Source organism: Pogoniulus pusillus, chromosome 20 (assembly GCF_015220805.1).
Source record: "Pogoniulus pusillus isolate bPogPus1 chromosome 20, bPogPus1.pri, whole genome shotgun sequence".
Lineage (NCBI taxonomy): Eukaryota > Metazoa > Chordata > Aves > Piciformes > Lybiidae > Pogoniulus > Pogoniulus pusillus.
The window spans coordinates 23,387,117-23,413,386 of NC_087283.1; the positions used below are offsets into that span (position 1 = coordinate 23,387,117).

Consider the following 26,270-nt stretch of genomic DNA (forward strand, 5'->3'; position numbering starts at 1 on the left):
AGGCAATATTAATTTTATATAAAAATTTAATTTATTAAAATTAATATTTATGAACTCTTGCCACCCCAACCACTGTTTATTAATATTTAGTTCTGTGCAAAGTTATGAAAACAAGTAGGCTATAATATATACAGGGATTTGGTCAATAACTGGCAAAACATTTAAACTATTGACAGAGAGAGGTTTCCCTTCTGGCTTAGTGCCGCATAGGAGCCATGCTGCTTGCCCAGCAGGGTGGGCTGAAACTTTCTGCTCTAAGGCAGAGGCAACATATATTACAGAGGAATCAAAGCTTACTTAGAAGTCTTGTTATTAATTATTAATCGCCCTCCCAGGGTTGTGTCACAGCCTGTGTCCAATGTCCGGACTTCAGGGGTCTCTCTGTGGAGTCTGTGAGGCTGGAATCTTCCCAGCTTGAGGGAGAAATGATAAATCTTCCCAGTCTCGGGGGTAAACAGGTTTCTTTCTCTAACCTTTGTTCTCCTGGCATGGGATGGTCTCTGCCTCGATGCTGCTGTTTTCTTCTGGATACTGCATCCAGGGATTATCAGCTGGCAGGATTCCAGGAACAGGAGGAGAATGTCCGTGCTGGCTCTTGGCATGGTTCTTTCACACGGGTAGCAGGCCGTGTGTATGGGCAGACAATCCAGAGGTCTGCTTCCTGGTCCTCTTACCAGGCAAAAGCATCAGGCATGCAGTGTGCCAGGCTGCTGGGAGACTGAGCTCTGTAGATCAATGATATAGCTTGCAGATATGCATAGCTGGCTTTAGGCTTAGGAGGCTCTCGGCTCCATATGTATATAAATGTGTGTGCAGGCTTGAATGAGCTCTGCCTCTCAAGTCCGCAGGCAGGTTAGCTGCGATTGAGATTCAAGCGTGAGGTCTGTGCCTCAGGGAACATCGGAGCTGTGCAAGGGCATCTGAGCGTGTGGGTATGAGCGGCTGAGCGCTTCAGGTGAAGGTCAGACTCTGTGTCTGATCCTTGCAGGTGGGTCAGAGAGCTGAGCTGAACAGATCTGGACACGCGGTTCTCCTGTGCATCCCTCTTTATGGACTGTGGGCCGAGATTAATGCGCCCTTTGGCCATCCAGAGTGACCAATCAGGCTGGCAGTAAGCCAAACCTTACCATAATAGGTAGGCTCTTTGCCTGGACTCCCCCAAATATGGGGATCACATGGGCAGACCCCAGGGATACACGAGTTGGGTGTGTGTGTGTTACACAACCTGTTTACAACTGGGGTCCTGGCAGAAAAACATGTCTAGGCATGCAGGGGCGTAAAGAAGCCTCTGTTCGGGCCTACAGGCCCTCCACAGCACTAGGTTGGAAGAGACCTCAAGGATCATCCAGTTCCACGCCCCTGCCACAGGCAGAGAAACCTCCCACTAGAACAGGTCACTTCAGGGCCTCATCCAACCTGGCATTGAACACCTCCAGGGAGGGAGCATCCGCAGCCTCCTTGGGCAACCTGTGCCAGCATCTCCCCACCCTCACTGTAATGAACCCTTTCCTAACATCCAGTTTGTGCCCTCTGCTAGTTTAAACCCATTCCTCCTCATCCTGTCATTACAAGACCTTGTCAGTAGTCCCTCCCCAGCCCTCCTGTAGCCCCCTGCAGATCCTGGAAGGCTGCTTCTAAGTCTCCTGGAAGCCTTCTCTTCTCCATGCTGCAGAGCCCCAGCTCTCTCAGCTTGTCCTCATAGCAGAGCTGCTGCAGCCCTATGGGCATCTTCTTGTACTCCTCTGGACTCACTCCACCAGTTCCATGTTCTGCTTGTGTTGGGGTCTCCAGAACTGCACCCAGGACTGCAGGTGGGGTCTGAGGAGAGCAGAGCCAAGGGGCAGAATCCCCTCCCTTGCCTTGCTGCCCACACTGCTCTTGCTGCAGCCCAGCACAAGGTTGCTGTCTGGGCTGCACTCACACTGCAGGCTCATGTTGATCTTTTCACCATCCCCTGACCTCCAGGACCTGTTCCTCAGGGCTGTTCTCAGCCATTCCCCACCCAGCCTGGAGCTGTGCTTGGGATTGCACCCACCCAGGTGCAATGATGAGAAAGATGTGGAAGAAATCGTTGGCAGTGAGGGTGGGGAGACACTGGCACCAACTGCCCAGGAATGTTGTGGCTGCCCCCTTCTTGGAAGTGTTCCAGGCCAGGCTGGGTGAAGCCTTGAGTGACCTGTGCTCGTGGGAGGTGTCCCTGGATGTGGCAGGAGCTTGGCACTGGATGGTCTTCAAGGTCCTTTCCAAGCCAAACCCATTCTACTGTTGTATAAAATTCTGACATCTCTTTAGATGTGGTCAGTGCTGTCAGGAGCAGGTTAGGGAGGAAGGCAGAAGAAGGAAACGACTGCTGCAGAGGAACTTTGTTAGTGGATTTCCAGGTGTCCATGAGCAAGAGCCCAGCAGGAGCTGTTTAGCTTCCTCATTTGTAGGTTACTGCACTTCAAAACTGTTGAAAGCAAAGTGAGCAGAGAGCTGTTTGTGTGGATCTGGAGGCTGGGAGGAGAATTGCAGAGGGTGCAGCTGAGCCCCGTGGGTGCTCCTGTGGAGCCCTGACATGCCTCACAGCCCTGTCGAAGGCATAAAGGTCAGCCTGGGGCTGTAAAAGCCATTTGGCACAGTCCAGGCTCAAAACTTCTTGGGGAAGGTGAAGGAAATGTGGGATAAAGTGAAGGAGCTGGTGTAGTTGAAGGGTGAGCAAGTGAGTTAGCAGGTAGGAAGCAGGGCAGAGAAATGAGTGCCCCTGTGTTAATGTTCTCTCTTCTGCCCTCCTGCAGCCAAGCGTGTCAGCAGTGGGTTGCTGGGGGGGTATCTGCTCCTCTGGTCTTCCCTGCCTTGGTGAAAGACCTGGAAGTGATAGTAATAACAAGCTGATATTTCTTTTGCTGGTGGTATGAGGCTAACGAGTGCTGCTTCAAGGAGCAGTTAAAGCGGGGCAGTTGTAAAGTAATTCTCCTGGAGGGAGAAGAAACAACACAGGCTTGAGAAGAAAAATGCTCTTGGGAGTGTCTCTTACAGCGCAAGGGCAAGTTCTTTGTGGCCTGGTTCCGTGGAGAAATCAGCTCAGCTCTCATCTGCAGTCAAAAAGTAAATAGGGTAATAGAGACTAGGAGGGGGAGGAATAGACAGTGGGGCAGAGAGGATGCTTACGCTGCTGTCTGGAGCAGCCACTGTGTGCTGGCGCTGGGCACGGTGCTCCTGGTGCTGCTCCCTTGCCGCTGCTCAAAGGAGATGCAGAACTGAGGGTGTACAAGCGTGTGAAGAGCTGTAGATGAGCTTCCAGGAGAGGAACAGCTGGTCAGACTGTGAGCAGTGAATGATGAGAACTGACTGCTGGGCAGCAGAGTGGGAACAAGGATGTGGAAATTCTTAAGGAAGTTCACAGAGAAATTCTGTCCCATTTCCTCCAGTTCTGAATGTGCTGGACTGGGCAGTGCTTGTGTGGTGGAGCTGCAGGGTGTTGCCTTTTGTGATGGTTTTGAGGGTTACCCCACCCCCCCACACTTTTGTATTTGCCCCAGCTAACTCAGACGGACCCTGGGAATATAGATGAAGCAATTTATTTACAGCTAGCAGAATTTACAAGCAGCTATTTACAATATATACAGTTATATACAATTATATACAGAAATATACAAAGGATAAACAATACAAAAGCACAACTCCCCTCCCAGAAACCTGAGTCCCCAGGAGGGGCTCTCAAACCACCCCAACACCTCCCCCCGGCCCCTCTCAACCTTACCCCAGTTCTCAGGAAGAAAAGAGGTGCAGCCAAGAGGTTAGGGAGCAGGGTTAGTAGGAGCAGGGTTAATGAGATGTGACCAGGTCTAAGGCAAAAGCAAGAGTGAGAAACAAAATGGAGAAAAAGTCTTTCTTCTTCCCAGAGCTCTCAGCGTGACTGTGAGAGAAGTAGACACCATGTTTTTAATTCCACTGCCCGTTATCTAGTTCTGTTACCAAAACATTCTCACTTGCTTCAAACTAGCACACCTTTCCAAAGTGCTTGCACAGGTCCAGGAAGAGATGGGATGAGTTGGGGGTAAGACACTGGCAGGCTGCTGCTGAGGGAGCTGTGTACAGAGGCTGTGGGACAAGGAAAGAATCTTTTTGGATAGTACAAGTTTACTCTTGTCCTCTCTGCCCACTCTCAGCTGTTCCTGGAGACTATACCCTAAGCCATACTGTGACTGCCCTTAGGTGGTGGGTACTCCCTTGTTACTCATGGCAGAAATAGGGAATTTGATACAGGAAAAAAGCAGAACACCCAAAACTGCAGCTTGTGGTTGCTTTATGGCCACAGAATTCAAGAATCCCAGCAGGGTGGGGTTGGAAGAAACCTTTGGCGATCACCCAGTTCAACTCCCTGCTCCAGCAGGGCATCCACAGCAGCTTGTCCATGATAATGAAGGCCAAGGAGGGTTGCAAGCTCTGCACAGGAGACTCCACAGCCTCTCTGGGCAGCCTGCTCCAGGCCTCCAGCACCCTCACACCAAATAACTTTCTCCTTCTGCTCAGATGGAACCTCCTGGGTGCCACTTTGTGCCCACTGACCCTTGTCCTGGCACTGGGCACCACTGAGCAGAGTCTGGCCCCAGCCTCTTGTCCCCCACAGCTCCTTTAGCTCTTGCTGAGCATTGCTCAGCCGCCCTCTGGGGCTGCTCTTCTGCAGGCTGTCAGCCCCAGGACTGAGCTTTTGCTCTTCACAAAGCTTCTCCAGGCCCCTCTGCAGCCTGCCCTGGACTCTCTCCTGCAGTTTCTTGTATCTCTTGAAGTGGGGAGCCCAGAACTGGGCCCAGGACTCCAGCTGTAGCCTTTTCCTCCCACTGAAGCGGTCAGGAGCAGCTGTAGCTGTTAGAGAAGGCTGCAGGCACTCAGACACTGCAGCATCCTGGCTTTTGCTCTTGGATTCCAGAGCAACCTTTGGGCTTTGCAGCCTTCAGACCTTAACTGATGTGTGGAGTGGGTTTTTTTGGTACCACTGCATTTCTGCTGCAGGAAATCTCATGGCCATTCTATGCCTGACTGATCCTTTGTTTGATATTTTGTTTTGCAGGTACATGGGAATAGGACTTTCTGCTCAAGGGGTCAATATGAACAGGCTCCCAGGTGAGGCACCAGAAGGTTGGGCTTGGCTTAGGGACACATGAAGTGGTACTGGGGAAGAAAAGGTTTCTCTGTGTGGGTTAGTGAATGTCTGCTCCTGTTAATGCAATGTCATAGAACTGTCCCAAATCTGCCTTACCTGCTGTGTGAAAATGCATCCATGCAGCCTCCAGATAATTGTTTTTACTGCAGTTCAGTGCTGGAAAGGGTTGGGAATTCCATGTCTGGGCGTTTCAGACTACCAAGTGTTACCCTAAGGGGAGTTGCTGACATTGCTAATGTAGCCATGGCAATTTAGCATTGCTAAACTGCTGCTAAATAGAATGGGAAAGAATTACTAAAATTACTGAACAAAACAATCACTGAAATGCTAAAGAATTACTGAAGTAAATTTTAATCAGCACTGAGCAAGTTGGGACCAAGGAGCCCTTGGATTGGTCAGCCTGGAAAACCAGCCTGAGCAACCTCAGAGCTGCCTTCCAGTAGCTGAAGGAATCCTGCAGGAAGGCTGCAGAGGGACTTTTCACCGGTGTCCCCTGGCAGGCCAAGGGGAAATGGATTGAAATTGAAGGACAGTAGGTTTAGGTTGCATGTTAGGAAGAAAATCCTCATTAGGAGGGTGGCAGAACTCTGGAATGAATTGTCCAGAGAGGCTGTGGATGCCCCTGCCTGGTTCAAGGCCAGGTCGGATGGGGCCTTCAGTAACCTGGGCCAATTGAGAGGTGTCCCTGCCATGGTAGGGGCTTGGCTTAGGTGATATCTGAGGTCTCTTCCAGCCTAAGCTGATCTTCTGCAGGGCCTTTGATACTGTTCCCCACAACATCCTGCCAAGCTGGAGAGATGCATTTTCTGGGTGGACTGCTCAGTGAATAAGGAGCTGGCTGAATGGTCTCATCCAGAGGGAGTGCTCAGTGGCTCCAAGTCCAGCTGGAGAGCAGTGCCAAGTCGAGACCCTCAGGGGCCCATGCTGGCACCTGTGCTGTTCAGTGTTTGTAGCACTGCTATAGACAGAGGGGTCGAGGCACCACCAGCAGTGTGCAGCTGGCACCAAGCTGAGTGGTGCTCTCAGTGTGCCAGAGGCACAGGATGGCATCCAGAGGGACCTGGGTAGGCTGCAGAGGTGGCCCAGGAGAGCCTCCTGAGGTTCCACAGCAGCAGCAAGTGCAGAGTCCTGCAGCTGGGCTGGAACAATCCTCACTGACAACCCAGGCTGGGGGAGGAGGTGACAGAAAGCAGCCCTGAGGGGAAGGCCTTGGCAGTGCTGGTGGGGGAGAGGCTGGGCAGGAGGCAGCAGTGGGCACTGGCAGCACAGAAGTCCAAGGGCAGCCTGGGCTGCATCCAAAGCAGCGTGGGCAGAGGTGGAGAGAAGGGATCCTGCCCCTCTGCTGTGCTCTGGGGAGACCTCAGCTGTGGGACCCCAGCACAGGAGAGACCTGGGCCTGATGGAGAGGGTCCAGAGGAGGCCACAGAGATGATCAGAGGCTGCAGCAGCTCTGCTTTGGGACAGGCTGAGGGAGCTGAGGGGGTTCAGCCTGGAGAAGAGAAGGCTCCAGGGAGACCTCAGAGCTGCTGCCAGCACCAGAGGGGGCTACAAGCAGGCTGCAGAGGGACTGCTCCCAAAGCCTGCAGGGACAGGAGCAGGGGCAATAGCTGCAAACCACAGCAGAGCAGATTTAGATTGGGTGTGAGGAACAAGTTCTGCACCAGGAGGGTAGTGGAACACTGCAGCAGGCTGCCCAGGGAGGTGAGAGCTGCCCCATGGCTGCTACCATTGCAGGTGAGGTTGTGGCTGTGAGCAGCCTGTGTTGTGGAGGGGAAATTAATTGTTGTGAGATGATATTTTTCCAAATTACTACTGTTTATTAGTGTTGCTATTCAGAACTCTGCCATCCCCAACCACTACTTTTAATAATATTTTGGTTCTTACACAGTTATGGAAATATTCTGTGGGTATTATCTACATCTACTATACCCAGCAAGATACATAAACATTAATTGAACTGGAAGAGACTGTTCCTGCAGTGAGTGCCGCTTGCAGTCAGCGTGCCACTTGCCCAGCAGCTGGGCCCAAGCTCTCTCTACTCTGTGGCAGAAGGCAGCAGAGAATCACAAAGAGACATTGAGCATTTACTCACAGATTATGGTTATTAACCTCGCAGGGGCTGGCCACAGTCCAGACAGTGCCCAAATGCTCTCTGGGGACTCTGTCTTGTTGGACATTGAGGCTGGAATCTTCCTGGCTTCTGGGGACAGGACGCAGACAATCTCTGACCTTGTCTCCTGGCTGCTTCTGGACCATCTGTGTATATGTCCAGGGATCCTAGGCAGGACCTGCAGGTGCAGAGGCAGATGTGGTGCAGTCTCAGCCTGGAGAGCCAGCCGATCGCGTGCAGGCATCCAGGGTCTGCTCCTGGTAACTGGTGGCAGTGGAGTACCAGGCAAGCAATAAGGCAGTGTGCAAGAGCAGCAGGGCTGGGCACAGCAGAGAGAGCAGGGGAGCAAAGCAAAGCAGATTGTTCACCTGTGCATCTCCTTTTATCAGTGTGGGATGAGATTAACTGCCCTTTGGACACAGAGCAGCCAGTCAGGATGGCAGTTAGCCAAACCGTACCATGTTAGGCAAAGCCACAGGCTCGCCTTCCCCTAATTTGGGAAGAGCACAGGCCTTGCACTAGGCAGGCACAAGCTAAGTGTGTGTGCCTCACACTGCAGGGCCCTGGGCAGGCCACACTCAGTGGCTCCAGGTACTTTGTGTCCGTTTCCCACGCTTGTCTCTGGTGGAGCAGAAGAACATGCCTAGGCAAGGCAGGACATGTATAAGCCTGTTTTGGGCCTATCAGGCCTACCACAACAGCCTGCTGTGGCTGCTGAAGCAGTCCTACAGGAAGGCTGGGAAGGGACTTTTGTCAAGGTCTTGTAGTGACAGGACAAGGAGTAATGGGTTTAAAGTGGCAGAGGGGAGATTCAAACTACGTGTTAGGAAAGGGTTCTTGACAGTGAGGGTGGGGAGACACTGGCACAGGTGGCACAGGTTGCACAGGAGGCTGTGGCTGCTCACCCCCTGAAGGTGTTCAAGGCCAGGCTGAATGAGGCCTTGAGCAACCTGTTCTAGTGGGAGGTGTCCCTGCCTATGGCAAGGGGTTGGAACTGGATGATCCTTGAGGTCCCTTCCAACTAAACCATTTTATGGTGCTATGTCCCTCCTGAGTGCAGGAGGTGGGACTGGGTGGCCTTGCAAGGTCCCTCACTTCTGGGGAGGTTGTTGTAAAGCTGAAATGTGTATTCAAGCCATACTGCACATCTTGGTACCCACAAGGAGGAGAATGTTTTGTGGATGAGCTAACAGAGGGAATAGATTCCAGAAGCTTTGCTCTAAGACCATTGTGAGTCTGTTTCCCAGTGAGCATTTTGCTTTCCACTTCACTGGTAACTTGAGCATTCCCAGTGAAACTTGCTCACTTTTTATCTGGGTGCCTCCAACCGAAAATGCACAAGCACTGGAGCAACTGGGAGGGTTGGGGCTGTTCAGCCTGGAGATGAGAAGGCTCCAGAAAGAACTTAGCGCAGCCTTCCAGGACCTGAAAGGGCTCCAGGAGAGCTGGGAAGGGACTTTGGGCAAGGGCTGGGAGTAACAAGACGAGGGATAATGGCTTTGAGCTGGGAGAGGGCAGACTGAGACTAGAGATGAGGAAGAAATTGTTGGCAGTGAGGGTGGGGAGAGACTGGCACAGGTTGTCCAGGGAGGCTGTGGCTGTCCCCTGCCTGGAGGTGTTCCAGGCCAGGCTGGATGAGGCCTGGAGCAGCCTGAGCTGGTGGCAGGTGTCCCTGCCCATGGCAGGGGTTGGCACTGGATGGCCTTTGAGATCCTTTCCCACCTGAACCATTCTAGGATTCTGTGAATATATGAAAGGAAAAGATTCCACAGGAAGGTGCTGTGGGTTTGGGTTATGGTGCTGCTGGCTGTCACAGAGGGCAGCAGAGAGGAGCCCCAGATCCGAGTGACCATTTTCATTCTGTCTCCTTAGCTACAGACACATACCTCACAGGGACCCTTTGCTGAGCACAGACACAGGGCAGACAAAACGCTTCTGAATTTGCTGACATTGCTTAAGGCATTGCAGTCCCAGGAGCCAAGCCCCAGCATGAAGTAGGTTCCTGTACCCCAAATTCTGCTGGTTTCTCTGGCTGCATTCTAGTGCCAGGTTCCAAAACAGTCTTAGATTTGAGAGCTGCTTCTTTTCACAGGGCATTGGGAGCAGGCAGGTGGTGAATAGACCAAGCTGTGTCTTTTCATTGGAACAGGTGAAAAGGCAAAGTCTGATCACACAGAGCAGCGGTGAGAGGTGGTAGTGGCACGGCAGTGCTGTAGAGCAGGGCAAGTCAGTCATTAACCAGAGGGTGTTTAAAGGCTCTTGAAGGGATTGGCCAGGCCCTGTCCACACTGTTCCAGACACTGAAGGAGGGTATGCCTGAGGGTATGGTTTCACAACGTTTCAGGATGATTTAAGACCTTGCTGGTAGTGCAGAGAGTCATCCCTCCTTTCCTCTTTGCCTGACTGTGTGTTCCTGCTGAGTTACTCTCAGGGAGTTGGGGCAAGTGAAAGGAGTGAGTACAAGTAGCATGAAGGAGCTGCAGCACCGCTGGGTGTGCCTGTGCAGGGTGCAGAGGAGCACTCAGCTTCTCCCTTTTTCCAAGTTAGGTGAAGCCTGTAGCCAACCACCAACACATTTCAATCTGGACTCACACAAACTTCACTGGATCCAGAGCTAAATAATAACAAAAAAGGGAGGGGACTTTTCAGATGTTGCAAGGTAAGAACCTTGCTCTGTGAGTTCTGAAGGAACCAGTCTGGTCTATCTGGACTTCAGCAAGGCCTTTGACACTGTCCCCCACAGCAAACTGCTGGCTAAGCTGTCAGCCCGTGGCTTGGATGGTAACACTCTGTTCTGGGTTAGGAACTGGCTGGAGGGCCGGACCCAGAGAGTGGTGGTGAATGGTGCCACATCCAGCTGGCGGCTGTCACTAGTGGTGTCCCTCAGGGATCTGTGCTGGGCCCCATCCTCTTTAACATCTTCATAGATGATCTGGATGAGGGCATCGAGTCAGTCATCAGCAAGTTTGCAGATGACACTAAGCTGGAGGCAGATGTGACTGAGTTGGAAGGCAGAAGGGCTCTGCAGTGGGACCTTGACCACCTGGACAGATGGGCAGAGGCCAATGGGATGGCATTCAATAGCTCGAAGTGCAGGGTGCTGCACTTTGGCCACAGCAACCCCATGCAGAGATACAGGCTGGGGTCGGAGTGGCTGAGAGCAGCCAGACAGAGAGGGATCTGGGGGTACTGATTGATACCCGCCTGAACATGAGCCAGCAGTGTGCCCAGGTGGCCAAGAGAGCCAGTGGCATCCTGGCCTGCATCAGGAATGGTGTGGTCAGCAGGAGCAGGGAGGTCATTCTGCCCCTGTACTCTGCACTGGTTAGACCACACCTTGAGTGCTGTGTTCAGTTCTGGGCCCCCCAGTTTAGGAGGGACATTGAGATGCTTGAGCGTGTCCAGAGAAGGGCGACGAGGCTGGTGAGAGGCCTCGAGCACAGCCCTACGAGGAGAGGCTGAGGGAGCTGGGATTGGTTAGCCTGGAGAAGAGGAGGCTCAGGGGTGACCTTATTGCTGTCTACAGCTACCTGAAGTGTGGTTGTGGCCAGGAGGAGGTTGCTCTCTTCTCTCAGGTGGCCAGCGCCAGAACAAGAGGACACAGCCTCAGGCTGTGCCAGGGGAGATTTAGGCTGGAGGTGAGGAGAAAGTTCTTCCCTGAGAGAGTCATTGGACACTGGAATGGGCTGCCTGGGGAGGTGGTGGAGTCGTCGTCCCTGGGGCAGTTCAAGGCAAGGTTGGACGTGGCACTTGGTGCCATGGTCTAGCCTTGGGCACTGTGGTAAAGGGTTGGACTTGGTGATCTGTGAGGTCTCTTCCAACCTTGGTGATACTGTGATACTGTAACACCAGGCCTGGAAGCTGACCTGGCAAAGGAGGATTCAAGTGCCAGAGACAGAGATTTGGATAAGAGGAGGATCATAGAATGACAGAAGTGTTTGGGTTGCAAAAGCCCTCTAAGATAATCCATTCCAACTGTCAGGCAAACACCACCATGGGCACCAAACCGTGTCCCCAAGAGCCACATCCTCATGTTTGCTGAACACCTCCAGGCATGGGGACTCCACTTCCCTGAGCAGCCTGTCCCTGACCAATCTTGCAGCAAAGAAACTTTGCCTCATCTCCAGCCTAAGCCTCTCCTAGCACAATTTCAGGCCAGTTCCTCTCCTCCTGTCGCCTGAGACTAGGGAGCAGAGCCCAACCTCAGCTGGCTACAGCCTCCTCTCAGGGAGCTGCAAAGAGCAAGGAGGTATCACTCAGCCTCCTCTTCTCCACACTAACCACCCTCAGCTCCCTCAGCTGCTCCTCCCCAGGCCTGTTCTCCAGACCCTTACCCACCTTTGTTGACTTTCTCTGGACCTGCTCCGGTCCCTCAATGTCCTGAGAGTTAGGGGCCCAAAACTGAACCCAGGATTTGAGGTGTGGCCTCAGTAGTGCACAGCACAGGGGCATGAGGGCCTGTGGAGTTCTAGGAGGAGGAGGGCAGGTGGACTTTCTCTCTGTTGGTGATGCTGTGTTAGGTCAGTTCAGCTGGGACAGGTAATTTCACCCTCTGGTACCAAAATGCTGAGCAGGTAAAGAAAAGCTGTGTCTGGGGACAGAAGTGAATAAAGCTTGCAGTAGCAGCCCCAAGAGTACAGCAGCTTGGGTGTCAAGGTGTGCTCCAAATGTCTTTTGGAAATTCAAAAAATGATGATAGAAGAAATCCTCAGGCTGTGGCTGGGTCACAGGAACTGCCCCTTCAGTGAACCCACTGTGATCATTTGAGACCTGCTGACTACATGTCAAAGCACAGCCCACAGAAAACTTGGGTTGGATGGGGCCAGAAATTGTTTGAATTAGAGCTGGTAGAGTGCCTAGCATCCTCACTGAAGTGGGAACAAGAAAGGGATGCACTTTGGCTCCCATAACAGGCTTTGGGCTCCCCAACCACTACAGGTTGCCAGCAAGTCCAGTGAAAATGGAGCTCTTAAATCAGAAGTGTCTTAGGGTTTAAAGAGACAAACCCGGCAGGACTTCAGGTCACAGGAAGTTAAAGTGCCACTCGGATGTGAAGCTAAGTGCAGACTCCAGACCCTGTCACTTCTCTGTGAGCTGTGCAGGGCCTGACACCAGCTGAGCCTGGCACTCGCTCCTCACTCCAGCTAGCACAGTGCTGTAGAAGGTAACTCAGCCTCCCTCTCCAGGAGCCAGGCAGTGAGAGTTGGGCTGTACTACAGAGCCAGGTAGGGCATTTTGCACCGCTGATGGGAGCCTGCAGAGCCACTCTTGACAGCATCCCCTGCACATGAGCAGACAAGCAGCAGATCCGTCGGATCGGGTTGATGCAGGTCACTGCTAAGCAAGCACTGGCTGAAGGCTCAGGTTCACTTTGTGTTCCACTGCAATTGGAGAGTTCCATGCTCACCACATGCCCTCGAGAGCTCAGAGTCATTTACCTGTGCCCACAAAACCTTGCCCATGGAAGCTCCTGGGCTTTAAGGCCATTTATCAGCAGGGGTTTGGGTGCATTTTGGGGGAAACAAAAAAAGGCAACAGAAAATAAATTCTGCTGGCAGCTCCAATTCAGGACAGCACAGTGGTGGCACTTAGCAAACAGCTCCTCAGCTACCTTGTTGCCCTTGTGGGGGCAAGCAGTGACCTGGTTCAGGAACGTGACGGTGACCAGTTCTTGGCCACTCGTGACCACGGCTCACACACACCGATGCAGTGGAGAACAAATGGCATTTATTCATGTACAGTGCTGGGTTATATAGTGTGAAGATAAACATCATTTCCGTCTGCTTACATCACTCCTAAATATTATGGGTTACGGTAGTAAGGAGAGGGGCCCCTGTCTTTCCATACATCCCATTATCTTCTGGACGCCAGACCCTAGCTGCCCACATCTCCCCCCTCCCTATGCTCAATAAGACCAGCTAAAATATAACATTCTCTTAAAAGCATAAAATTGTAAAAAAGTATAAAATTCTATATAGAAAGAGCATAGAAAAATAGTCACAGTATCAAAAGATCTTGACAGCAAACTTCAGTAGTCAGGCACTTTAAATGAGGTACTGTTGAGAACAATGTAGTGCAACCAAGTATGGTTAGTGTAAAAGTATGAGATGAGAACATTCTTCACAGTATCGTTAGTGAACACCCAAAGTGCTCGTACCCATCACACGTGAAAACTCCCTAAATATATTTCTAAGTCAGCTGCCATATATTGTACTATCCCTATCTTCTATAACTGTTTTCTTTACAGTATAACATTCTTTGGTGCAAACCTAAGCTACTTTGTGCAAGATAATAATAATAATACTGAAGGTAACTTAGAGTAAATCTTACTGCTCTACAAGCATGATGTCTATTGTCTGCAGCCTACGTCTAACAAATGATACGAACGTGTTCAGAACGCAGGGTCCAAAAACTAAAGTCAACACGATCATCGCGATCGGTCCCATCAGGGAGGATATCAGGGTGGTTAGCCATGGTGATCGATTATACCATAATTCAAACCATCCTTGTTGGGCTTCCCTGTCCTTTTTTCTTTGGGCCAATCTTTCTCTTAATTTAGCCATCGAATCTCTAACTACTCCGGTGTGATCTGCATAAAAGCGTGAACAGAAGGTCTAACCCTTGTCTGTTCTGTAAAACAACTTCTGAAAGTGATGAGATTCTTCTAGGGAGGCCATGGAATTTTCTAGTCTTTGCAAGTCCTCATCGATGACGACCCGTAGGTGGGTTAGGCCCTTTTGTTGGGATACCAAGGAAATCAGTATCCATTGCCCTGGTTGGTGTCTGTACGAGGCATTGGATGGTCTTACCATACCCAAAATCAGAATCACACAGAGACATCGTAACCCTCCCTTTTGAGGGCCTCCTTGCTGTTGCTTGGGTCTTGCTGGTGTGACACTTTCCAGCGTGGGTGGTGGTGAAGTGCTTTTTGGGTTGTCATCATCTTCTGACAACGGGAAGTACGCGTTACGAGGGCATCCAATCAAGAGGTCCTGTGGACAAAAACTCACAGTTTTCATTAGTTTTTATTCTGGAGGTCTGGTTTAATAGACTTAAGTGGACACCACTTGACCTTGCCATCTTTTCTGACTGCGGCGTATCCACGCCCTGTTAAAGCTAATTTCCATCCTGATTCCCATTCTCCTAACTCATTTCTAACTGTGACTGATGGGCCCTCTTCTAATGCCTGAGTGGCCCAGTGTTTTTGGGAAGGGCTGTTTGTCTCCTCCCCTCCCAGGAACTGATTTAATGCCAATAGAGCAGTTGTCAGCAGATGTGCTTGATCCCCTGAAGGAATGGTACCATTGAATCCTTCTGATTTCGCTAATACCTCTAATTTTGTTTTTAGAGTCTGATTTGCTCGCTCGACTATGGCCTGTCCCGTGCTGTTGTATGGAATCCCGTGAACTAGACTGACACCCCATTTTGAAACAAATGCTTGAACTGTCTTAGAGACAAAATTTGGACCATTGTCTGTTTTAATCTGGGGATACCGAGCCACGCCATGGCTGTTAACCAGTGTTGAATGGTTGCTTTGGAGTCAGCTTTGAGATGTTGAGTGACCACTATTACTCCGCTGTAGGTATCTACGGTTACTGCCAGCCACGCTCGTGGCTTCAATAGTTGGCAAAGTATAAAGTCTGTTTGCCATATTTCTGAGGCTTTAAGACCTCTGGGGTTGACTCGGCTGGACCACAGTGGTGTTTTTTGACAGTGAGGGCATGTAGCTACTACATGTTTAGTGTCCGTGATCGAGATTGCACATCTCTTTGCTAGTGCTTTGGCTCCGATGTGAAGAGATTCATGCAGTTCGTGTGCATCTTTCAATGGCCACAATCCTTTTGCTGCAGCATCTGCTCTGTCATTGCTGATCTGAAAAAATCCTTTTATTGGGTTGTGGCTATTGACATGGATGACTGATATGGTGCCTTTCCTGGGGATTGGCTACTGCGGTGTATACAGCATTCACTGTTTCTTGTGACTTGGCCATTGCAGTGCGGACAACCTCTTGGATCGGAAGGTCTTGTTCTTCTTTCACGACGTGCCTGATCATGTCTGCAATGCTCGCTCCTCTTTGCAGTGTTCGCAGTATCTCTCTGGTTGCTGAATTACATTGTTGGCGTGTGCATTCTGTCGTTGTTTGATTTCTTGCTTCTTCAGGTAGGGCTGAGAAATCAATTGCAGTTTGCAGGCGATCCACAAATTTTTTGAAGCTTTCATTTTCACTTTGCATTATGGTGGTGGCTTTGTGACAGCTGCAAAAGTTGTGCGGAGAGCCTCTCTGGCTGCATGGGTAGTTGTTAGGATTTCATGAGGCTCCATGCTTTCAGCTTGTAGCAGAGGAGAGGGCATCGCTGGATCCTTGCCCATCAGCCTTAGTACACTGGAGCCATGTAGTGGGTGGTCTGCCCCTGTTATTTCAGCTATTTTATTTGCACAGTTTTCCTCCCAATCTTGTCTAAAAACAATCATCTCTGATCCATCAAGCATCATTTTACAAATTTGTTTGATGTCAAATGGTATCAAATTATCATTTCCAAAGAGACTATCTAAGAGGGTGGACACCATGGGTGAGTTAAGCCCTTTTTCTGCAATCGCTTTCACTATCTCTTGTACTCTCTTGGGGTTAATCAGCAAGTATGTCACATCTCCCTCCCCCGTCGTTTGTACCGGGTATGCTAATTTGGATGGTGGTACCCATTCAGCGCATGCCGCATTCACTTCTCTCCAGTTTGTGAGAGAGAGTTGTTTCCCGAGCAACCCTTTTTAATTTTTATTAAAAGTCTCTTGCTGCTTATTTTTATTTGCTTCTATCTCCTCCTCTGAGGTCGAATCGCCAGACCGCTCCCCCTCCGTGCTGTCTGACTCTGAGCCGGAAGCCGACTGACTGCTAGTTCCGCAGCGTGGGCAGCGTTTGGCTGAACTCCGCCCCAGCCCCTTTCTTTGTCTGCCGGCTCCCTCCTTCTCCGCCCACCCCGCCCCTTGCTCGGGCTCTGTTTCCGCCCCTTCTTCTTAGCGGTGGGTGCTGCCCCCCTGCCTGGCTCGCTCCACCTGCGGAGGGGTGGGGTGTCCAGTTTGTATGTACTTTGATTGGTTTTTTGGCTTCTGTCTCTGTTTTCTCCACTCTGATTGTCTGACTCTAACTCATCTGCCTCCTCTTTCTCCCCGCCGCACGCACCTTCACCACGCCCTTCACCTTGCCACTCGTTGCCATCTTTGGGTGCATACGGAGGTGGCTTTGTCCAGGTCTCTTCTGAACGCTCCCCCGCCGCCACATTCCTCGCCTCCCGAATCAGCTCTCCCCAGGGGGATTTCGCTGGCACCTGTTCCTCCGTCGGTGGGTCTGGAGGTTTGGGGGGGGGTTGTGGAGGGACATTTCCCTCCTGGTCTTTTATCTCAGTGGGACCGCTCCCCCCTGGGGGGTCTGGAGTCTGCTTGACCCCCCCGACTCCCGCTTTTGGAGTGACTAACAGATATTCCTTAGCCACCTTCCAAGTTTCCTTCTCCTGCATGGCTGTTTTCAGAGCCTGTTCGACTCTGCCCCAAGCCTTTAGATGTTTTGCACACCCGGCAGATTTTGTTTCTTCTGCCAGTGCTGCGGTGCATCTATCCCACACCTCTGGGTGGAGAATCTCCACCGGCTGCTCAATGACCCCAATTTGTAAAACTCTCGCAATAGCAAGAGTAAAATCCCTAACCTTACAATTTATATGCCATTGTTTATGTAATTGAGATACGACCTTCACAAGAGCTTCCATGGTCCTTGCAGGTCCCCAGGGGCGTCCCCCCTCTTCTCAGACTGCGCCTGTGGAGCTGATCCTGCAGCTCCGACAGCCGTTCCTGGAGTGCGGGTGTCCTCCCGGGTTTCAGCACCACTTGTTGCCCTTGTGAGGGCAGCAGCAACCTGGTTCAGGAACGTGACGGTGACCAGTTCTTGGCCACTCGTGACCACAGCTCACACACACCGATGCGGTGGAGAACAAATGGCATTTATTCATGTACAGTGCTGGGTTATATAGTGTGAAGATAAACATCATTTCCGTCTGCTTACATCACTCCTAAATATTATGGGTTATGGCAGTAAGGAGAGGGGCCCCTGTCTTTCCATAAATCCCATTGTCTTCTGGACGCCAGACCCTAGCTGCCCACACTACCTCAGGTTAGGATTTAACCCTGGGGATTGTGCCTGTGGTTATGTAATCCTGGATGCTTTGAGTTGGAAGGGACCTGTCAAGGTCAACCAGTCCAACCCCCCTGCAATCAGCAAGAACATCTGTACCTAGAACAAGTTGCTCAGAGCCTGAAATAACCTGACCTTCAATGGCACCCCAGGACCTCACTGGCTGCCTTGGCCATGAGGCCACAACTTGCTGTCCCCCAGCACTCCCAGGCCCTTCTCTACAGAGCTGCTCTCCAGAAGGTCCCTCCTCACCTGCCCTGCTGCAGAGGCATCTTCCTCCCCAGGGGCCAGGACCAGGGCCTGCACTTGCCCTTGTTGAACTTCATGAAGTTCCCTCTGCCCAGCTCTACAGCCTGGCTGGGTCTGGCCAAATGGTCATCGGTCCCAGCAGCAAACTGGCTGAGAGTCCACTCTGTCCCTTCATGCAGATCCCTTGGCACCTGCACACGTGGCAGAGGATGGCACTCACCATGTGCTGGGCTCAGGGCAGTGCAGCGAATGCTGCCTGTCTTGTGAGAAATAAGAAATAAATCTGTGTTTCCCTCAAAGTGCTGTGGGAGCCTCTCCAGGACTGACGTGGGCAGTCCCTCAGCTGGCTGTGGCTGCTCCATACCACAGACTTGCCTCCGTTGCTGGTGCCCTCTCACTTATTCTGGCAAAGCAGTTTGTGGGGCTGCACATGAACTGGGTCATGTAATTGGGTTACTAACCCTGGCCAGGGGGCACAGCTTGACTCTGAGTTTGTTACTAAGTTAGGTCTGTACTGCTGCCCATTTGACCAGACCAGCAGAGTAGAGAGAGCAACTACATGAGAGAAGGCTGCAGTGAGCTGGGATTGGGCTCTTCTGCCTAGTCTCAGGTGGTAGAGGAACTGGCCTCTCCAGTTCCTCCTACACCTCTCTCTACACTACAGGAAACTGGACAAAGGGAGGCTGAGGTTGGAGAAGAGGAAAAATATCTTTGCTGCAGGATTGGTCAGGGAGTGGCACAGGCTGCCCAGGGAAGTGGTGGAGTGCCCATGCCTGGAGGTGTTCCAAAGCTGTGTGGCCATGGCACCTGGGGCCATCGTTTGGTGCCCATGATGGTGTGTGGTTGCTGCTGGACTGGATGCTCTCAGAGAGCTTTTCCAACTGAAACAATTCTGTGATTCTATGAGAGACTGAAGCAGAGAGAGGCTCAGACCCAGACCGAGCAAACTCTGCAAGTGTGTTTTGAGCAAGACCTGCAGGAGCATCGGGGAGAGGGTCCTGTAGCTGAAATGCAAGGTGCTTGGGAGCAATTAGCCATGCCAAAAGTCAGCTCAGCAGTAGCTGAGGGAAGAAAGTAGCCTGAGAATGCTCTGGAAACCTACTTGAGGTAGCCTTGCTGCTAACTTAAACAGGTTTTGACTTGAAAATTTGTATCTGTCTGTGACAGTCTTGTAGCTTAACGAAGATGCTCAAAGGGTTGAACCACTTTTGCTATGAGACAGGCTGAGAGAGTTGGGGCTGTGCAGCCTGGAGAAGAGAAGGCTCCAGGGAGATCATAGAGCTGCATTTCAAGATCTGCAGGGGAGCTGGGGGCAGGCTGGGGAGGGACTGTTCAGAAGGGCCTGTGAGAATAGGCTGAGGGCAATGGTTTGGAACTGGAGCAGGGCAGAGTTAGGTTGGGCATCAGGAGGGAGTTGTGCACAGTGAGGGTGGAGAGAGACTGGCATGTCATAGGCTGCGATACCATAGTATCAGGGGTAACAAGAGACGGAGAGAAGGCTTAACATAAGCAAGTTCCAGATCCAGTCCCTTCATTGCACCCAAGCATGGGTTTAGGTACTTCTTTATCAGAAGGCTCCATAATAGGATTACAACATGGTGTTGGATTCTGATGGGTTATGCACACCTGGGTTAGGATGGCACACTGCTTGGCAGACATTCTTCGTGCTCTCTCAACAGCACATGTGCTGTGTCTGGCGAGGCTGAGTCAGCAGAGGTAGGTGAATCCGACAGACCCCAGGCTTACACTTGTTTACATTTGCTACACCAGTCTCTAAGGTCATTCCAACCTTCCACTTTTTCTCTAACTCAGCACTTACTGAACTCTTTCCTGTCCACGGCTGGACAATAGCTGCACCACAGTCACACAGTTCTATAAAATCACTGCATTTAATATTACTATATCCAACACTGGTGCAGGCTGCCCAGGGAGGATCTTGAGCCTCCATCCCTGGAGACATTCAGGATCATCCTGGATGTGTCCCTGGATAGCCTGCTCTGTTTGGAGGTGTCCCTGCTGCCTGCAGAGGGTTGGACGAAGTGATCTTGGAGGGTCCTTTCCAGCCAGGTGGCAGCTGTGAAGCTGTTCTGCAGACCCTTCCCCAGCTTTGTTGCCCTTCTCTGGACATGATGCAGCAGCTCAAGGTCTTTCCTGTCGAGGGGCCCATGCCCACCCTGCAGCCCCAGGGTGATGTTTCAGCTCAGCCGTGGGCCCATTCCCAGGTGCTCTGATTGCTGTCTGAATGGAGATTGTGTTAAAGAAATGGGTCAGAAATCTGGGATTCTTGTAAGAAAGTAAAAGGAATCCCTTGAAGCTGCAGCTTTGCCGTGGTTTTGGTGTAGGAATTGCTCCCATCTGGAGCTCATTTTATGTGGAAAGTATCCTCGTGGGGAGGTGGCCCAAGCAGTGCTCAGTTTGGGGTTATTCTGGACACACTTGGTTCACTTGTATGTTTTTTGTTTTGATCTTCATCCTCTTGCCCCCCACCCTATTGTGGGGCACTGAGACGGTCTCCTCTCAGGCTGCTCCAGGACAAACAGCTCCACATCTCTTGTGTATGACCATGCTGCACCTGTGTTGAAGAATCATCACCTCTGAGTTCCTCTGGTGTGAATTAAGCCCCCTCATCTTGTTTCCTCTTCCTGCTTCTGCTCTCTGCAGCTCAGAACCACCCTTTCAAAGGTTATTCTTTGTCAGAGTGGTCCAAACTGGATTGAAAAACTCCAAACAGTTCTACAGGTCTTGGTTACTCTTACGGTTTGTGATTGACCTGTCCATAACCAGTCAAGGTCTGCTGAGCTCCACTTAATTTCTCCATCATCTTCTCCCCATCCCACCTAAATGTTCTCACTTTCCAATTTTCTCAGATCCAAGTTTGTGTGCTGAGGTCATAGAATCATAGAACCAAGCAGGTTGGAAGAGACCTCCAAGCTCATCCAGTCCAATCTAGCACCCAGCCCTAGGCAATCAACCAGACCATGGCACTAAGTGCCCCATTCAGGCTTTGCTTTAACACCTCTAGGGATGAGGACTCCACCACCTCCCTGGACAGCCCATTCCAATGCCAATCACTCTCTCTGGCAACAACTTCCTCCTAACATCCAGGCTAGACCTCCCCTGACACAACTTGAGACTGTGTCCCCTTGTTTTGTTTCTTGTTGCCTGGGAGCAGAGCCCAACCCCACTTGGCTACAACCTTCCTTCAGGTAGTTGTAGAAAGCAATGAGGTCTGCCCTAAGCCTTCTCTTCTCTAGGCTGCACACCCCCAGCTCCCTCGGCCTCTCCCTGAACTTGTGTGGCAGTTCCAGTTTGGAATGGATTTGATGCATTTCCTACAAATTCATCTGTATCCCATCTTCAGCTCCTAGAACAACTGGAAGCTCATGTTCCCACATTTTCCAAGTTTTCACCTATTGGTAGTAGGCTTTTGGGCAAAGTTGGGATTTGCAAGGTGGAGATTTTGGAGGCAGCCAAAGTTAATCTGTGATCAGAGGTGCAGAGTCTAGTTGGAGGCTTTGTAACTCGTGGTGTTCTCCAGGGCTTGTTCAACATGTTTATCAGTGACCTGGAAGGCAGCTCTGTGAAGAAGGACTTGAAGTGCTGGTGGGCAAGTTGCCCATGAGCCAGCAATGTACCCTCGTGGCCAAGGCAGCCAAAGGTCTCCTAGGGTTCATTCAAAAGGATATGGCCAGCAGGTCAAGGGAGGTTCTTATCATCCTCCACTCTGCCACAGTGAAGTCACATCTGGAGTGCCAAATCAAGTTCTGGACTCCCCACTTCAAGAGAGACAAGAAACTGCTGGAGAGAGTCCAGGGCAGGCTGCAGAACTGTTGAGGGGCCTGGAGCAGCTCTGTGAGGAGCTGAGAGCCTGCAGAAGAGCAGCCCCAGAAGGCAGCTGAGCAATGCTCAGCAACAGCTAAAGGAGCTATGGGAGGCAAGAGGCTGGGGCCAGACTCTTGTCAGTGGTGCTCAGTGCCAGGACAAGGGTCAGTGGGCACAAAGTGGCACCCAGGAGGAAGCATCTGAGCAGAGGAGAAAGTTGTTTGGTGTGAGGATGCTGGAGAAGGCTTCCCAGAGATGTTATGGAGTCTCCTTCTGTGCAGGGCTTCCCACTGCCCCTGGCCTCCATGACTGTGGGCAAGCTGCTGTGGATGCCCCTGCTGGAGCAGAGGGTTTGGACTGGATGATCCCCAGAGGTTCCTTCCCACACCAGGGCTCTCGGCAGCACTTGCTGCCTTCCCACAGAGAGCATTTCCTGTGGGCTCTGTATGTGCTGCTTGGTGGTGTGGGAGGGAATGGCTATGTGCAGGGATGGCTGCAGGGCTTCAGAGGTTTCATTACCCCACATGAGCTGTCTGGAGTGACTGGAATCGATGTTTTGGTTCAGTTTGTGTTGTCAGGGCGTGTGGATAACCTGCATTCAGGTCAGTCCTTTTATAGCTTGCATCTCCTGCGGTCAGCGTGTTGGGGCAGTGCTGAACCTTGCTGGCCGCCTTTGCCTGTCCCTGAGGCCTGCTTCTGGCTGCCTGTGTCTGAGGAATCTGCTTTTAAGGACCCTGCTAGAAGTAGCCAACTCATGTCTTGCTAAACCATAATCAGCTTGGGAGAAGAGCTTGGAGTCTCCAGCACCTGCAGAAGGGGAGTTGTAGGAGGAGTCCAGCAGCAGAAGCTTGAGCTGTCCTCTAGGATAGATCCTTCACCAGCTCTCAGTGGTCCCAGGCCCCGCAGGGTGAAGTGCACCCATTTGTATCTTAGTTTATGCATTGTTCCTTTCTTCTTCCTCATAGCTCTGGATTTTGGGGATCATGGTGCTGAGGTGTGGTGTGTAGGACCTGTAGGTGCCAGTGGAGTGACTCACACAACTTCTGTAAGCTGTTGAGAATCAGCAGCTGAGGAATCACAGAAACCTTCTGGCTCACAAAGCCCCTCAGGATCACCAAGCCCAAGCAATGTTCCCACTCTACAAAGCTCATCCTTAAACCATAGCCCCGAGCACCATGTCCAGTGACTTTTAAACACAGCCAGTCTTGGTGACTCCAGCACCTCCCTGGGCAGCTCATGCCAGTGCTGGATCACTCTTTCCCTTGTGTCCAGTCTAACCCTGCCCTGCTGCAGCTTGAGGCCATTCCTCCTTGTTCTGTCACTGTTTACTTGTGAGCAGAGCCCAGAAGCAGCCTCTCCACAACCTCCTTGCAGGTGGTTGCAGACAGCCATGAGGTCTGCCCTCAGCCTCCTCTGTTCCACACTACCCATGCCCAGCTCCTTCAGTTTCTCCTCATCAGATTTGTTCTCCAGGCCCTTCCTTGCCCTCCTCTGCACTGGCTCCAGCACCTCTGCATGCCTCTTGTGCTGAGTGCCCAAAACTGAACACAGCTCTCTAGGTGTGGCCTCACCAGAGCAGAGTCCAAGGGCACAATCCCCTCCCTGCTCCTGCTGGGCACAGCGTTTCTGATGCCAGCCAGGATGCCTTTGGCTTTCTGTGCCACCTGGGCACATTGCTGGCTCACATTCAGCTGCTTGTCCATTGCCACCCTCAGGTCCCTTTCTGCAGGCAGTTTCCAGCCACACTGCCCCAAGCCTGTAGTGCTGCTTGGGATTGTTGTGGCCCAAGTGCAGGACCTGGCACTTGGCCTTGCTGAAGCTCCTCCCATTACCACTGGCCATGGATCCAACCTGTCCAAGTCCTCTGCAGAGCTTCCCTGCCCTCTTGGTGATCAACACTGCCACCCAACTTGGTGCCACCTGTGAGCTCACTGCCAGCACACTCTGTGTCTGCATCAAGGGCACCAATAAAGATGCCAAACAGAACTGCCAGGCTGGCACTGGTGGTGCTGCCTGCAAGCAGCTATAGTTTCAAACCACAGGTGCTCTGCTCCTTAGCTGTGCTTCCTGCAACCACCTTATCTGCACCCATCTGGATGCAACTTGTGTAGGTGAGACATATTTGAGAATGAGAGCCTTCTGCTGAGAGCTGATAGCATATGTGTGGGCATGGCATGGAGGAGCTGCAGATACCTGAAGTACACTGCATGACCCTGACTGGCGTGTGACAGCAGAGCGGTCATAAGCAAGTCCTGGAGTGAGGTCAGACTTGGCACACTGGATCAGGTGTGTTCAGAGCTGCAGAGTAACAGAACCAAATTCTGAACCACAGAACTGGGGTGAATAACATGAATTAAGGTTTATTAATCCCGTGGTTTTCTTTTTGGATCTGAGAGTTTGGACTGTTGAGCCTGGAGGAGGGAAGACTCCAGGGAGACCTTAGAGCAGCCTTGCAGTAGCTGAAGGGGCTGCAGGAGGGCTGGGGAGGGACTTTGGACAAGGGCTGGCAGTGCCAGGATGAGGGACAATGGCTTTGAGCTGGGAGAGGGAGAGTGGATATGAGTAAGAAATTGTTGGCAGTGAGGGTGGGGAGAGACTGGCACAGGTTGCCCAGGGAGGCTGTGGCTGCCCCCTGCCTGGAGGTGTTCCAGGCCAGGTTGGATGAAGCCTGGAGCCAACCTGTGCTGGTGGCAGGTGCCCCTGCCCTAGGCAAGGGCTGGCACTTGGATGAGCTTTGAGGTCTCTTTCAACCCAACCCATTCCATTGTTCTCATGGCTCCTTATGTGGCAATTGGGGTGCTGTAACGTCAGGGTCACTGCCTTGTCGGGCAGGCCTGCTCCACTCTGGTGCCGCCCCACATGGAGTGCTCTGCCTGCAGCCACAGCTGCTGGAGCCCTCCGGGCAGCTTTTGAGGCAGAGTTTGTTTTTCTTTCTCTTTTGGTCTTTTTTGAGAGAGCAGCTTTTGTGCACACAGCCTTCAGGTTTGAATGGAGGATGCAGTCCAAAAGCTGCATTTTGGTAACCATGCCTCAGCCTGGAGTCTTTGGGCAGATGTTGAACTCCTTCCTGCAGCGTCTCGAGGCAGCAGCCCTGGCTTTGGGAGAGTCATCAAAGTGTTTCCACTGCCTCAAACATCAGTGTGGGTGAGTGAGCAATTCCTCCCCCGGGGTTGGGGCTGTCCTGTGCTTTTCAGTGCCCTGATTCTTCTTCCTCCACTGGATCTTTGTAGAAGTTCTGCACTTTGCCCCCCTGCAGCACACTCCCAGAAGTGGGTGACAGGGGCACGCTGGCAACTGTCTGCAGCTTCTCTTGCTTTGGTGCCACGTGTAAGCAGTTTCCAGAGCAGAGACATTGATGGGGACCCGAGCAGCCTGATCTAGTTGCAGGGGTGGGCTAAATGACTTCTAAAGGTCTCCTCAACCCAGTGCATTCTGTGCTTCTGTGACACCGCATACGGGATTGGCCTTCACCAGTCCCACAGGCTGCATCTCCAGCCACAGCACAGGTGCTGGGGCTATCCAGGTGATCTTAGTGACAGCTATGAGCTGCCTGGCAATTCACAGAGAGTAATTTAGCTGTCAGCAAGAGCTGTCTTCAGCACTGCTTTTTAAAAGCCTTTCTGGCTGTACCCGGATTTGAGCCTGACGGAGGGAAGGTAACATCGACACAGAGCTCCAGCTGAGGGCTAGAAGCTATTTTTAGTGATCGAATAGAATCATAGAGTCACAGAATGGTTTAGGTTGGAAAAGACCTCTGAGATCATCCAGTCCAACCAGCAACCCAACCCCACCATGGCCATCAAACCACATCTCTAGATGCCATGGCCTCATGGTTCTGGAACACCTCCAGGCATGAGGGCAGCCTGTGCCAGTGCCTGATAAATCTCCATGGCTTTACCTTAATTGAACTTGAGAGGTACTTAAGGAGCCTCAGTTTAGAATCTGGAAGGCCTTAACATCATGAGATGTGCTTCTTCTAGAAAGCTTTTCTCTCCATAAAGTCTTTTTCCAGCTTGAGCAGTGTGGCCTAGTGGAAGGTGTCCGTGCCCATGGTAGAATTGGAACTGGGCGATCCTACAGCATCACAGAGTGGTTTGGGTTGGAAGGGACCTCAAAGGGCATCCAGTCCAACTCCCCTGCAGGCAGCAGGGACACCTCCACTAGAGCAGGTTGCCCAGAGCCCTGTCTGTCCTCACCTTGTTGATCTCCAGGGATGGGGCAGCTCTCACCTCCCTGGGCAGCCTGCTGCAGTGTTCCACTACCCTCCTGGTGCAGAACTTGTTCTCACACCCAATCTAAATCTGCTCTGCTGTGGTTTGCAGCTATTGCCCCTGCTCCTGTCCCTGCAGGCTTTGGGAGCAGTCCCTCTGCAGCCTGCTTGTAGCCCCCTCTGGTGCTGGCAGCAGCTCTGAGGTCTCCCTGGAGCCTTCTCTTCTCCAGGCTGAACCCCCTCAGCTCCCTCAGCCTGTCCCAAAGCAGAGCTGCTGCAGCCTCTGATCATCTCTGTGGCCTCCTCTGGACCCTCTCCATCAGGCCCAGGTCTCTCCTGTGCTGGGGTCCCACAGCTGAGGTCTCCCCAGAGCACAGCAGAGGGGCAGGATCCCTTCTCTCCACCTCTGCCCACGCTGCTTTGGATGCAGCCCAGGCTGCCCTTGGACTTCTGTGCTGCCAGTGCCCACTGCTGCCTCCTGCCCAGCCTCTCCCCCACCAGCACTGCCAAGGCCTTCCCCTCAGGGCTGCTTTCTGTCACCTCCTCCCCCAGC

At 52.0% G+C, this 26,270-nt stretch overlaps 1 protein-coding gene across 1 annotated transcript in view; it reads left to right on the top strand.

Annotated features, from left to right (window-relative positions):
* RANBP10 (RAN binding protein 10) overlaps window positions 1–26,270 on the top strand; it is a 96,547-nt gene that overhangs the window by 17,678 nt on the left and 52,599 nt on the right. Inside the window, 1 exon segment of the mRNA XM_064160699.1 lies at window positions 5,054–5,106. Coding sequence (XP_064016769.1) covers window positions 5,054–5,106 — 53 coding nt within the window.